This window comes from Symphalangus syndactylus, chromosome 1 (assembly GCF_028878055.3).
Source record: "Symphalangus syndactylus isolate Jambi chromosome 1, NHGRI_mSymSyn1-v2.1_pri, whole genome shotgun sequence".
In the NCBI taxonomy this organism is placed as follows: domain Eukaryota; kingdom Metazoa; phylum Chordata; class Mammalia; order Primates; family Hylobatidae; genus Symphalangus; species Symphalangus syndactylus.
In genome coordinates, this window is record NC_072423.2 from 113,683,705 (window position 1) to 113,698,085 (window position 14,381).

Below are 14,381 nucleotides of genomic sequence, written 5' to 3' on the forward strand. Positions count from 1 at the left end.
AGAAGATGTACATGTCAAGCCAAGGGAAAGGGCAGGCTGGACTATGTAAATCATGTTCTGAAAAAATTCATCTCAAAGAAGTGGGCACTGCTACAAACTGATTTCAAGAAATGTAAGCTCTGCAGAATAACCTTTCCAGCTCACTCCCTTCATAAACCTATATATGGTCCTAAGAACTCAGCAAACTGGCAGAAGATTCCAGAAATGAAATAGTCATGTTCTTCACCAGGCCCACCACATCACCTCACCGTTCTCGGAGGAATGTGCAGCAGGCGTCTTTGATGCTCTGCAGCTGCAGGAAGCTTGCCCCCATCAGCAATGACTGGACATTTTGCTGGTCAATGGCAAGGTTGCCGTTGTAGGCAAAGTTGATCAGAGCCTCCAGGGCACTAGAGGAGAGAGGGAAAGCTGTGAGGTGCTTTCAGAGATGGGTCTTGGCCCACGGGAGACTCAGGCCCTAACTGAACTGACATTACTTAGCCCAGGCCCTTTGAGAATCTATCTAATGGAGTAACTACTTCACCATAGCCTAAAACTCATTCTACCAAGTTGTCTTCGTTGCCCTACAGAAAATTCTAAAAAAGAGAACACAATCACCTACAATTTCACTACTGAAAAAGTCAACAGCGGTCATTTTTCTACATTCATTTTTAGTCCTTGATCGCCTACATGCATGAATTTTATGGATATAATCATAAAATACTTATCAAGCCTTTCCCATGTTGCTACACTGTCTTCATGTTTATTGTTTTTAGTGGCTGCTGTATAATATTTCAACATGGAAATATGCTATCATTTATTTCCTTTATTGGTAAGCATAATAGCTATTACCATCTTATTGCTGTTAGAACGTTTTTGAATTATTTCTTTGGGGTAAATTTCTAGAATGAGATTTCTAACATTTTTTCTGCTTTCAATTCACACTGAAAATGAAATCCAAATTCCACCTTTAAGGCTGTATGTGCTCTGGTCCCTCTCCATCTGTCTATCCTCCTCACCTCCACTTTCTCCCTTTCTTACTTGATTCCAACATTCTGACTGCTCCCTGTTTGGAGGGCTCTTCCCCAAGATGGCTCATTCCCTCACTTCAAATAAGATGTGTCAGTTCAAATGCCACCCCACGACAGGGACCTTCCCTGATCACCCAAAAATAGCACAGACTCCACCATCCTTTACTAGCCTTTACTCTGCTTTACTTTTCTCGTATCACTTTCACTCTTAGCCATACCATGCATGTATTTGGTGACTGCCAAATCACTACTAGAAAGCTGGCAGAGGGCCGGCGCGGTGGCTCATGCATGTAATCCCAGCACTTTGGGAGGCCAAGGGGGGCGGATCACCTGAGGTCAGGAGTTTGAGACCAGCCTAGCCAACATGGCAAAACCCTGTGTCTACTAAAAATACAAAAATTAGCCAGGCATGGTGGCATGCGCCTGTAGTCCCAGCTACTTGAGAGGCTGAGGGAGGAGAATTGCTTGAATCCAGGAGGCGGGGTTGTTGCAGTGAACAGAGATCATGTCATCGCATTCTAGCCTGTGCGACAGAGTGAGACTCCATCTCAAAAAAAAAAAAAAAAAGGCAGATGCCTGTAATCCCAGCTACTCATGGGAGGCTGAGGCAGTAGAACTGCTTGAACCTGGGAGGCGGAGGTTGCAGTGAGCCCAGATCACACCACTGCACTCCAGCCTGGGTGCCAAGAGTGAGACTCCATAGCCCCCCCCCCCACTCCCCCCCACACAAAAAAAGGTTGGCAGAATGAGAAGAGGTGCTGTTTTCTCACTGCTATATCTCAGATATATGATAGAGCTGTGCTCATCATGGATGTTCAGGCAATCTCTGTTAAACGAAGCCCCTGGACTATTCATGGGATGAGCATGTCTCCTTCACACACACACCTCAGAGAATAGGAGGGCACAACTGCCCTTGGACAGCTTACTTCTAGGTCTTTCCTCATAAGTAACTGGCCTAAGATTTCTTTCTTTCTTTTTTAAGAGTCAAGGTCTCACTCTGTTGCCCAGGCTGGAGTGTAGTGGTGTGATCACAGCTCGCTGCAGCCTTGACCTCCTCGGCTCACCTCCCACCTCAGCTTTCTAAGTAGCTGAGACTACAGGTGTGCACCACCATGCCTAGCTAATTAAAAACAATTTTTTTTATACAGATGTGGTTTATGTTGCCCAGGCTGGTCTTGAACTCCTAGCCTCAAGCAATCCTCCCGCCTTGACCTCCCAAATTGTTTGGATTTCAGGCACGAGCCACCTTGCCTGGCCTGACCTGAGATTTCTACCTTGCCATGGGTATATAAATCCTCTTCTGGTATTGGGGCACTTTGATCATCCAGAGGGTAACACACAGTCTCCTAGCTCTTTTCTCCCTAGTTGTCACCACTGTCAGATTAAGAGGTTGGGCAGGCCGGGCGCGGTGGCTCACGCTTGTAATCCCAGCACTTTGGGAGGCCGAGGCGGGCGGATCACGAGGTCAGGAGATCAAGACCATGGTGAAACCCCGTCTCTACTAAAAATACAAAAAAATTAGCCGGGCGTGGTGGCGGGCGCCTGTAGTCCCAGCTACTGGGAGAGGCTGAGGCAGGAGAATGGCGTGAACCCGGGAGGCGGAGCTTGCAGTGAGCCGAGATTGCGCCACTGCACTCCAGCCTGGGTGACAGAGCGAGACTCCGTCTCAAAAAAAAAAAAAAAAAAAAAGAGGTTGGGCAATAACTGACTACCAGCTAAGGGATAACCTTGGGCTTGATCTCCTTGAGCTTCAATTTTCTGAACCATGAAATAACCATAACATTTGCCACCTTCTAGACCTGTGTTGTCTAATATAGTAGCCTTTGGCCACATGTGACCATTTAACTTTAAAATTAAATTGATTAAAATTAAACAAAACTGGGCTGGGCGCGGTGGCTCACGCTTGTAATCCCAGCACTTTGGGAGGCCGAGGCGGGCGGATCACGAGGTCAGGAGATCGAGACCACGGTGAAACCCCGTCTCTACTAAAAATACAAAAAAATTAGCCGGGCGTGGTGGTGGGCGCCTGTAGTCCCAGCTACTCGGAGAGGCTGAGGCAGGAGAATGGCGTGAACCCGGGAGGCGGAGCTTGCAGTGAGCCGAGATTGCGCCACTGCACTCCAGCCTGGGCGACAGAGTGAGACTCTGTCTCAAAAAAAAAAAAAAAAAAAAAAAAAAAAATTAAACAAAACTTAAAATTCAGTTCTTCAGTCCCACTAGTCATATTTCAAGTGCTCAATAGCCATCTGTGGCTAGTGGCTACCATTTTGGGCAATACAAATAGAACATTTGCATCACTGCAGAAACCTCCAGTGGACAACACTGTTCTAGACTGATAAGAAGGGACGTAAATGAAGACACTTATTTGAAGAACCATTTTGTCAGCTAAAATGACTAGCCCAGAAAAGTGCAGAGAATAACATACCACCACTCTTAAATCCAGCCCCAGTCAAAAAAAAAAAAAAAAAAAAAAAAAACAATCATGGAGTCTAGGTCCTACTAAATGTATTTCTCTTATAGTAGGGTAAAAACAGCAGCATCAAAACTCCCTTCATTTTAACCCTATCTCAGACCACTGGCTGAGGTTCTAATCTGCTTATTAATCACTTATTATTTGTGTAGAGCTAGGCTATTAGACACTGTGTCCTGCTGCAGGTCCTCAACGGAACTGTGCACAGGCTGAAACTGCACCTGGAAAGCAGCCTGCGAAACCTAATGGTGGGATTCAGTACCTTGGGTCCATTCCTTGCATTACAATCTCATCCTGCTTGCACTCCATCATGTCATTTGTAAACATAGCATGGAAATACGGGATCGAGGCTGCTAAGACGATCCGGTGAGCACTGAATTTGTGGTCCCCAATCTGTGGGCAAAGTAAAATACAAAGACAGATATTGAGGAATGCAAAAAAAAAAAAAAAACAAAAAAACCCACCCCCCTCCACAGCATACCCCACTGCCCATTGCAAAGGCGTTGAAGGCATCCCAGGGCATGGAGGCCAAGGCTTAGCATGATGACCCTGAAGTATTTTAAATGCAATATACTCGGTTATAGTAGAAGAATGTAAACAATACATTTTAATGAAGTGTTAAAATAGCCAAAAAAATTTAAGCCTGAATGTTTCATGTAATCGTTTTTACTTATATGGTAGTCTCCAATGCACCCCTTTCAGCTACTCCACCAACTCAAATACCTGATTCCTGTAACACTTTATCCCAACCTCAGGCGGATGGACTAGACAAATGGTCCAAGAACGCTGGTGCTCCTAACAGTATGCTCCTCAAGAAGAGTAAATATGTAGTGACCGGGCCGGAGGCAGGGACATGAGGAGATACACTGGTGTTGTGGACTGGCTGCTGCTCTGTGTGGCTAGCAGGGACAGAGGCCAACTCTTCCTCCAATGAGTGTCAAATCCTCACTGACACACCCTTAGCCTGAGGAATTCTATAAAGTGTTTTCCAACTATCTGCCAAAAGGCTCTTCCCTTCAATAAGCCATTTATAGCTCCAAGCTATATAAACATTTCTACTTAAGAACTTTCTATTCTCCAGGAAGAGCAAAACAATCCTTTTTTCCTTTTTATCAGGTTCCACATTAGTGAAATGCCAGAGAATCTCACTATCTGATGCTCATCTCTTTGTGTCACGTTTATCCAAGGGTTCGAGGTTGGAAGATCGAATCCTTGGATAAACAGGCGTGAGACACCGCACCCAGCCTCTACTCAAATTTCTTAAAGTTGTTCTATGAGGTTTATTACAGAAGAAAAAAACAACTATCAGTCTCTGTTTTCTTGATTCCTTGCCCGTGATTCCTACTCCCAGGGACAAACTCTTGCTTCTAGGACTTTTCTCCATCTTTCTAAATAATATGCTTATATATTACTTGTTGACTTTTCACTTTGAGTTATTCTCTGTGGTACCCAACCTTTAAATAGCTCCCAGTAAACGCTCACTCTTGGTATTTACACCCTTGTGCAGTCCCCTCCCACAACATGTCAGGGTTGGTCTATGTGACCAACAGAATATAGCAGAAGTGATGATGGTATGTCACATTCAAAGCTAGGTCATAAAAGGCACTGCAATTCCTCTTACCCTCTTCTTCTGGATCACTTGCTCTAAGAGAAGCTAAATAACATATCCTTAAGAGACACCCATATGAAGAAGACTGAAGCCTTCTACGGCTACCTGAGTGAGCTTGGAAGAGCATCCTCCAGCTCTAGTCAAGCCTTCAGATGACAGCAACTTTGTGAGAAATGTCTAAGCTGCTTCTGAACTCCTGGCCTGCAGAAACTGTGAGATAATAAATACTTGTTTTAAGTAACTAAATTTTGGGCCGGGCGCAGGGTGGCTCATGCCTATAATCCCAGCACTTTGGGAGGCCAAGGAAGGTGGATCGCTTGAGGGTGGATCAGGAGTTTGAGAGCAGCCTGGGCAACATGATGAAACCCTGTCTCTACAATAAATACAAAAATTAGCTGGGTGTGGTGGCGCATGCCTGTAATCCCAGCTACTTGGGTCACTGAGGAAGGAGAGTTGCTTGAACCTGGGAGGCAGAGGCTGCAGTGAGCCAAGATCATGCCACTGCACTCCTGCCTGGGCTGGAGTCTCAAAAACAAAAAAGTCACAAATTTTGGGGTAGTTTGTTATGCGGCAAAAGATAACTATTATATTACTAATCTAATTCCTATTATGGAAGATTAAGAATTTGTCCTGATACCTTTCTTCATGTACTACCCCATACACTCTCCCTATCTTTCCAATATAATTAGGTCAAATTTTGGTTAAATTAATATTAACAGTTGCATTAAGTCTATGTAAATGTTATTTGTAGCCAAGCCATGCTGTATACTGTGAGTATATTTCCTTTTTGTATAATTTTTCTTTTCCCTAGAGCATAAAACTCTGGTTAATATATTCAGTCAGGTACTCTATCAGTTGTTTGTTTTAAGTTGTCTGTTTCTTGAGACATTATCTACTGGAACTCTTCCTGGGAATTCTGTTTCCCTCACCTATACTAATACCCCCATTTCCTGAACCCCACATAGTCCTCTTGCTTATTTATTCACTTGTTCTGGTAGAAAGTGTCTTCTAGGCTGGGCGTGGTGGCTCACACCTGTAATCTCAGCACTTTGGGAGCCTGAGGCGGGGTGGATCACCTGAGGTCAGGAGTTCGAGACTAGCCTGGCCAACATGGTGAAACCCCATCTCTACTAAAAATGCAAAAATTTAGCCCAGTGTGGTGGCGGGCACCTGTAATTCCAGCTACCTGAGGTGCTGAGGCAGGACAATTGCTTGAACCTGGGAGGTGGAGGTTGCAGTGAGCGGACACCGTACCATTGCACTCCAGCCTGGGCAAGAAGAACGAGATTCCATCTCAAACAAATAAAAATGTGTCTTCTAGTAAAGCCTCATAAGAAGGGGTCTATGTACAATGTCTGAAAATGTCTTTACTACCCTCAAGCTTAGATAATAATTTAGTTGGTTAAAAAATTCAAAGTTTAGACTTTTTTCCTGTCAAAATTTTGAAAGTATTGCTCCATTGTCTTCTAGTTCTTTGTTTTTAGAGATGGGGTCTTACTCTGTCCCCCAGGCTGGACTTGAATTCCTGAGCTCAAGCAATCCTCCTGCCTCAGTCTCCTGAGTAGTTGAGACTATAGGCATGCTAGTGTGCACCTGGCTATGTTTAAAAAATATATATATACATATATATATACGTATATATATGTATATATATATATATACGTATATATTTGTACAGACAGGTCCTGCTTTGTTGCTCAGGCTGTTCTCAAACTCCTGGCTTCAAGCAATCCTCCCACCTCAGCCTCTTGAAGTGCTGGGATTACAGGTGTGAGTCACCACACCTGGCCTAGTTTGTTGTTATTGAGAAATTGAATGCTATTTTGAATCCTAACTCTAAGTATGTAACTGTGCTCTCTAGAAGCCTTTAGGATCTTCCCTGTATTCTTGTAGTTCTAAAATTTCACAGTGTTGTATCTTGGTATTGGTTTTCTTTTATTGTGCTGTATCAATCTACAGACATTATTTCAGTTCTGGAAAAATCTCTTCACAGCATTTAATCCTTCATAATTTCCTCCCTCCTATTGTAATTTTTTCTCCTCAGAAATTTCTATTAGTCAGGTGTTAGATTTCTTGGAATAATCCTCTAATTTTCTTATTGTTCTTCCCCACTTTCCATCTCTTTCATTTGGTCTATCAGTGAGGAAACTTCTTCAACCCTATCTTACAATCTTTCTGTGCTGTAGGTTTTTATACTGGCTATCACATTTTTAATTTCCTAGAGGTCTTGTTTTCAAAAGCTTCCTTTTTAAAAGAATCCTGTTCATCTTTCATGAATGCAATATTTTCTCAAATCTCTCCTGAGATAGTATATAGTTACAACTATTTTTTCTTCTTTATCTCTCTGCTTTTACTGTTTCCTGAGATATTTTCTCTTCCAATTGTTTTGATCTCTGTCTTCTATGTTAGAGGTTTTCTTTAAATGCCTGGTGACACTTGGCTAGGGGGTAGGCTTGTCGATTTGTCGGCTTCACATTAGGGTGATCAGGCAAGAATCGGCCATTTGATTGAGGACCCCTGGAAGTATTCAGTATCGTTAGGACTTTTTCTCTGGAGTTAATTTTATCAGAGCAGGATCTTCCAATCTCTTGCAGGGAAACATCTGTCGGCCTACAGATATTCTGGAAACTGTGTGTAAGAGGGGGATGGTTCTACCATGCACTACTGATAACTCTTATCTTAAAGCCCTTATTTTCGGTTTTGCTCCATATTGCACCCCTTCTCCTAAGCTTGGCATGCCTGATTTGGAGCCTCTGGTTCAGTATCTAAGACTAAACTTCCTATCTCCTGAGAGAGTGGGGGAGGGGGTGCAGGCATCTAATTGCCTTTCATACAGACTTCCAAGTAATCTTCCTGTTTTCAGTATTTGGTGTCTCCAATTCTGGAACTATTCCAGGGTTCTACACTAGAAACCCTCTTCCTTCTCAGTTTCTCCCCCTGGGAGGCACTTTCAGTTCCTCTGGCCCACTAAGTCTTCTCCACACATGCTCTCTGGCTTTAATATTCCATTGATTTCTCATTTGCTGATATGTCTTTCCCCTCTTACTATTTTAATGGGGTTATGGAGGGGAATGAAAGTTAAGTGTGTGTTCAATTGGCTGTGTTTAACTGCTGTGCATTTATTTTTCATCTAGAAAATAAACAGAAGACAAAAGAACAAGCTGTATGTGCACCAACAGAATGACCTGGTTTCAAAAAAAAACCAGCTACAGAGAAGATAGGCCTATCTTGGGATATGTTAGCCTGATTACATTTGAGTTCTGTAATCAGCTAAGGGGAACAACAAATTGGACCTTGTCTAGATGAGGAAGACCAAGATGGGCAAGAGGCTGAAAGCTACATCTTATAAGGAATAGCTAAAGGATAGTCTGGAAAAGGTAATTTAGGAGGAACATGATCGTTGTTGTCAAATCCTAGAAGGGCTATCACATGGATTAGGGCAGATCTAGAAAATTACAAGAAAGCAGATTTTCGTTTATCATAAAGAATAAGAGCTAAGAGGCCGGGCGCGGTGGCTCACGCTTGTAATCCCAGCACTTTGGGAGGCCGAGGCGGGCGGATCACGAGATCAGGAGATCGAGACCACGGTGAAACCCTGTCTCTACTAAAAAATACAAAAAATTAGCTGGGCGTGGTGGCGGGCGCCTGTAGTCCCAGCTACTCGGAGAGGCTGAGGCAGGAGAATGGCGTGAACCCGGGAGGCGGAGTTTGCAGTGAGCCGAGACTGCGCCACTGCACTCCAGTCTGGGTGACGGAGCGAGACTCTGTCTCAAAAAAAAAAAAAAAAAAAAAAAAAGAATAAGAGCTAAGTGCCGGGCGTGGTGGCTCATGCCTGTAATCTCAGCTCTCGGGCAGGCAGAGGCAGGAGGATAGCTTGAGCCCAGGAGTTCGAGACCTGCCTGGGCAATACAGCGAGACCCCGTTCTCCACAAAAAGGAAGAAAAAAAAAGACAAAAAACAAATAAGCGTTAAGAATAAGAGCTAAGAACACTTAGGGGGGGTCCTGGACTGGTTTTAAAACTGTTAAGTGACTACTTAGAGGCCTTCCAATTCTACAATCCTGTGATACTACACTTTTGTGAAAAGCTTTTAAAAACCCAAACACTCTCATTTGTAATCTCAGTTTTTACATGTCTCATTTTTCGCTGGGCACAGTGGCTTATGCCTGTAATCCCAGCTCTTTGGGATGCTTAGGTGGGAAGGTTTCTTGAGACAGGGATTTTCAAGACCAGCCTGGGCAACACAGCAAGACCCCATCTCTACAAAAAACTAGCCAGGCATGGTGGTGCATGCTTGGGAAGATGGTTTGAGTCCAGGAGTTCAAGGTTGCAGTGAGCTATAATTGTCACTGCACTCCAGCCTGGGCAACAGAGCAAGAGAATGTCTCAAAAAATAAAATAAAATGTCACTTTTAAAAAAATGAGATGATCATTTATTGAGCTCCTTTTGTATGCCACAGACTATGCCAAGTACCCATTCTGCACATTTTCTCATTTCAGTCCTCACAACAACCCTCTGCAGTAGGCAGCTACTGTGAATCATGTTCTATAGATGAGAAAACCACGATTTGGAAGTTAAGTAGCTCACCCAATGTCAGGTAGCTATTATGTGAAGAGAAGGAATTATGCTTAGGTTGTTACTGGTGGAATTGGAGAGGGACCTAATAAATAGCATACCTTCTCTCAGCTTGAGTTCTCAGTCAACTGAGAAAAAAATTATAAATAAAAAACCTACACATGTGATAAAACTACATAGAATCAAATACACATATACACAGAATGAATAAAAGTAAAACTGAAGAAATCTGAATAAGATTAATGAATTATAATTATACCAACGTTAATATTCTAGTTGCAATATTGTACTTTCAGTTCCTCTGGCTTAATAGTTTTGCAAGATATTACCACTGGGAGAAACTGGGCAAAAGGAAAAAGTTGTGGGCATGGTGGTTCACGCCTATAATCCCAGCACTTTGGGAGGCTGAGGTAGGAGGACTGCCTGGGTCCAGAAGTTTCACACTAGTCTGGGCAATATGGCAAGACCATGTTCTTACAAAAAATAAAATAAAATAAATTAGCTGGGTGCAGTGGTGTGCATCTGCAGTCCCAGCTACTTAGGCAGCTGACACAGGAGGATTGCTTGAGCCTGAGAGTTGGGGGTTGCAGGAAGTTATAATCACACCACTGCATTCCAGCCTGGGCAGCAAAGTGAGACCCTTTCTCTATTAAAAAAAAAAAAAATTAGGCCGGGCATGGTGGCTCACGCCTGTAATCCCAGCACTTTGGGAGGCCGAGGCGGGCAGATCACAAGGTCGGAAGATCAAGACCATCCTGGCTAACACGGTGAAACCCCGTCTCTACTAAAAATACAAAAAATTAGCTGGATGTGGTGGCAGGCGCCTGTAGTCCCAGCTACTCAGGAGGCTGAGGCAGGAGAATGGCGTGAATCTGGGAGGCAGAGCCTGCAGTGAGCCGAGACTGCGCCACTGCACCCCAGCCTGGGCAACAGAGCGAGACTCCATCTCAAAAAAAAAAAAAAAAAAATTAAAAGGTATGTGTGATTTCACTGAACTATCTTACCACTGCATGTGATTCTACAATTATCTCAAAATAAAACATCCATTTAAAAAAAGGACTAAACTAAGCATGGTGGCACATACCTTGGATCTCAGTTACTAGGAGTTTGAGGCCAGTGTGGGCAACATAATGAAACCTAGCCTCTCGGGGGGTGGGGGGAGGACAAAGCAAATGGGAGACAAAAATATTATTTTCTTATCAATAAATGTAATATAAACCATAGCTTATATAAGAGGGTAAGTGGGTTCCCTATAATTAATATCTAGAATTACACAGGCCCATGCAAAGGCCACTTTCTCCACTGATCTGCAATTACCTCAAATCTCCCCTCTTCCCCACTCCTAAGGTGGCAAAGACATGTGAACTGGTGCCACACAATTTTTTCAAAAAAATTCATCAGTAAGAAACACGTAACTGGTTGGTTAGAAAACTTAAGGCTATTTAGCATACACTCTACCTTTAGTCACATTTTGCTACATACCCACCTCTAAAAATATACCTCTTATAAAATATTATCAATGAAATGGAATCAGACAGTAGATTTAAAGTATTAGAGTCAGGTTCAAAGTCCAAGATAGGACAGAAAGAAAGAAATGAATCTATGGTATACACAAAACACTCTACACTAAAATAGCTACACCCATGAATACACATGGAAACTGCTGAGGCTAGATCAGGACATGAGATCTCCTTGTGTATTCAACAAACACTTAGTGCCCATGCCTACACTACCACTGTGAAATTATTTGCAATGAATAGCACCTACAAAGCAAATTTGGGGCAATCACGGGACTTCCTAGGTATGTACAACACCCCCGAATTTGCTTCTAAGAAAAAAAGATCAATTCAAACGAGAAAGACTAAACCACTTCCACTAAAACTAGCAAAGACTCGGCATTCATGCCCCTTGGCTTCTACAAAGAGTGGATACAGAATTCTTCCTGAGCAGGGCTCTGCATAATACACTCTGAAGACGGAAAATGCAGTACTCCTGCTTGCCTCTATATTATTTTTTATTATTATATAATAAAAACTTTAACACCTGTCAAGAGCTCTGTTGGTAAATTAAAAGAAGTGATGGAGTTACACAAGGGGGAAGGAGATTAGGTCTACCAGTCAACAGGTAACTTAAATGTTCATATGTTGTAACTCTACTATACTTGTTTTGTTTGTTTGTTTTGAGACAGTCTCGCTCTGTCACCAGGCTGGAGTGCAGTGGCGTGATCTTGGCTCACTGCAATCTCCGCCTCTTGGGTTCAAGCGATTCTCCTGCCTCAGTCTCCTGAGTAGCTGGGACTACAGGCACCCACCACCATGCCCGGCTAATTTTTTGTATTTTTAGTAGAGACGGGGTTTCACCGTGTTAGCCAGAATGGTCTTGATCTCCTGACCTCATGAACTGCCCTCCTCGGCCTCCCAAAGTGCTGGGATTACAGGTGTGAGCCACCATGCCTGGTCTATACTTGGTTTTTAAAATCATGAACCTACTATTCCTTTGGTAAATGTTTGAGATCAGTGGCTTCCATGATTCAAGTACAGCTATGAAAAGCAAAGTGATGTGACGTGAGGCTGACTAAATAGATGGGACACTCAAGAATTCTACGTGTTACTTTAAAAGTATCAGGAGGCCAGAAGATCGAGGCCATCCTGGCTAACATGGTAAAACCCCGTCTCTACTAAAAATACAAAAAATTAGCCGGGCGAAGTGGCGGGTGCCTGTAGTCCCAGCTACTCAGGAGGCTGAGGCAGGAGAATGGCGTGAACCCAGGAGGCAGAGCTTGCAGTGAGCCGAGATTGCGCCACTGCACTCCAGCCTGGACGACAGAGCGAGACTCCGGCTCAAAAAAAAAAAGTATCAGGAAACCAGGGAACAGGACTAAGAAAGAAATTCCAAGCTGACCAGGCCACTCTGTGGAGATGAACTGGAGGGACAGGAGTGGCAGCTAGGAGTCCAGCCAGGAGACCACTGCCTGGTCCAGAGAGAGAAGAGCTGAGCTCGGCCTGGATGGTGGCAGTGGGAAAGGAGAAAAGAAGTCAGACTCAGGAAAGATGCTGACCTTAGAACTGCTGTGACCTGGTGACTAACTAGATGTGGGAGTGAGGGAAAAGAGGTGTCAAGATGACTCCAGGTTACTGGTGCGATCTGGCATGTGGAGGTGCCACATACTTAGATCAGAAACGACAGAGAAGGATAAAGTCAGGAGTAAAAGACCAAATAAAGTTTTGGACAAGCTGACACCAAGTGCCTGGGAGGCATCTAAACAGAGACTATATAGAAAGTGGATGGTCGAGTCTGGAATACAGAGATAAGTCTGGGCTCAAATAACACTTTTGGAAATAATCAGTGAAGACAGAAAAAAGATCACTTAGGGAGACAACTCGAAGTGTGAAGAAAAGAGGCTATAAGACAGCCTTGAAGAACTTCAACATTTAAAGATCACCTAGTAGAGGATGTATCAGCAAAGAAGACACAGAAGGGAGGTACACAGAAAGGAAATGAGAAGAGAAGCAGGAAGATGTCTGGAGGTAGAAGAGAGTGTAGGTCCACCAGAAAGGCAATGTGGCATAGAGACTGGATGGAATCAGAAGGTCCTCACTAGCTCTGCTACCTCAGACAGGGCTGCTCAACACAAATTCTGTTCCCTACCACAGGCAGGTGGGGCTCAGCATTCAAACAGTAAAGCAGCCCGGCAAAAATCTGAGTTGGGAGTAATCTGAGACAGGTGTTCCCAAAGAAAGTAAAAGATATACCCAGAATAGGCCGGGCGCGGTGGCTCACGCTTGTAATCCCAGCACTTTGGGCGGCCGAGGCGGGCGGATCACGAGGTCAGGAGATCGAGACCACGGTGAAACCCCGTCTCTACTAAAAATACAAAAAATTAGCCGGGCGTGGTGGCGGGCGCCTGTAGTCCCAGCTACTCGGAGAGGCTGAGGCAGGAGAATGGCGTGAACCCGGGAGGCGGAGCTTGCAGTGAGCCGAGATCACGCCACTGCACTCCAGCCTGGGCGACAGAGCGAGACTCCGTCTCAAAAAAAAAAAAAAAAAAAAAAAAGATATACCCAGAATAGATTTCTCTTTGATGGAAAACATTTTGATACTATTGTTCCTACCTTCAGGAGCTCACAGTGAATATAAATAAAGCACTAAGAACAGTTAAGTGCCCAGATCGCATGGAAAGAATGCCCTTGGGATCAGTGGGGTTAAGACTAAGCTTTAACGCAGTCACAAAGGATGCTGAAAGTGCATGATAAGTAGTAATCCATAATTTTATTGAGGCACATATTTGAATCATAAAGGCCATGAAGCTGGTCAGTAAGAATAAGTCTATAAAATGGAGAAGCAGTAGGGATAAATTAATCCCTAAAAAAAATTTAAAAGAATAAGGTAGGCGGAACTGCCCTATCAGATGTCAACACTTATAAAGCAATAGAAATTAGGAAATTGTGGTACTGAAACAAACCGACCAAATGAACAGAATAAGCAGTCAGAAATACATCCCATATATATGTAAACTTGATAAATGACAGAAATGGCATTGCAGATAATATGGAAAAGAGAGTCCACTTAAAAAATGGTGTTGGGGGCTGGGCGCGGTGGCTCACGCCTGTAATCCCAGCACTTTGGGAGGCCGAGGCGGGTGGATCCGGAGGTCAGGAGATCGAGACCATCCTGGCTAACATGGTGAAACCCCGTCTCTACTAAAAATACAAAAAAT

The 14,381-nt window shown here is 43.7% G+C and overlaps 1 protein-coding gene across 8 annotated transcripts in view; it reads right to left on the reverse strand.

The window, feature by feature from the left end:
• Positions 1-14,381, reverse strand: part of KLHL18 (kelch like family member 18) — a 64,433-nt gene that overhangs the window by 24,763 nt on the left and 25,289 nt on the right. For 6 of the 8 annotated variants that reach the window (XM_055279585.2, XM_055279576.2, XM_063609987.1 and 3 more), the window contains exons 2-3: positions 3,743-3,873; positions 249-389 (exon numbers count right to left, since the gene is read on the reverse strand). In XM_055279585.2, coding sequence (XP_055135560.1) covers positions 249-389; positions 3,743-3,873 — 272 coding nt within the window. The remainder of the gene's footprint in view (positions 1-248; positions 390-3,742; positions 3,874-14,381) is intronic. The other 2 variants (XM_063609978.1, XM_063609977.1) reach the window with 1 other exon arrangement.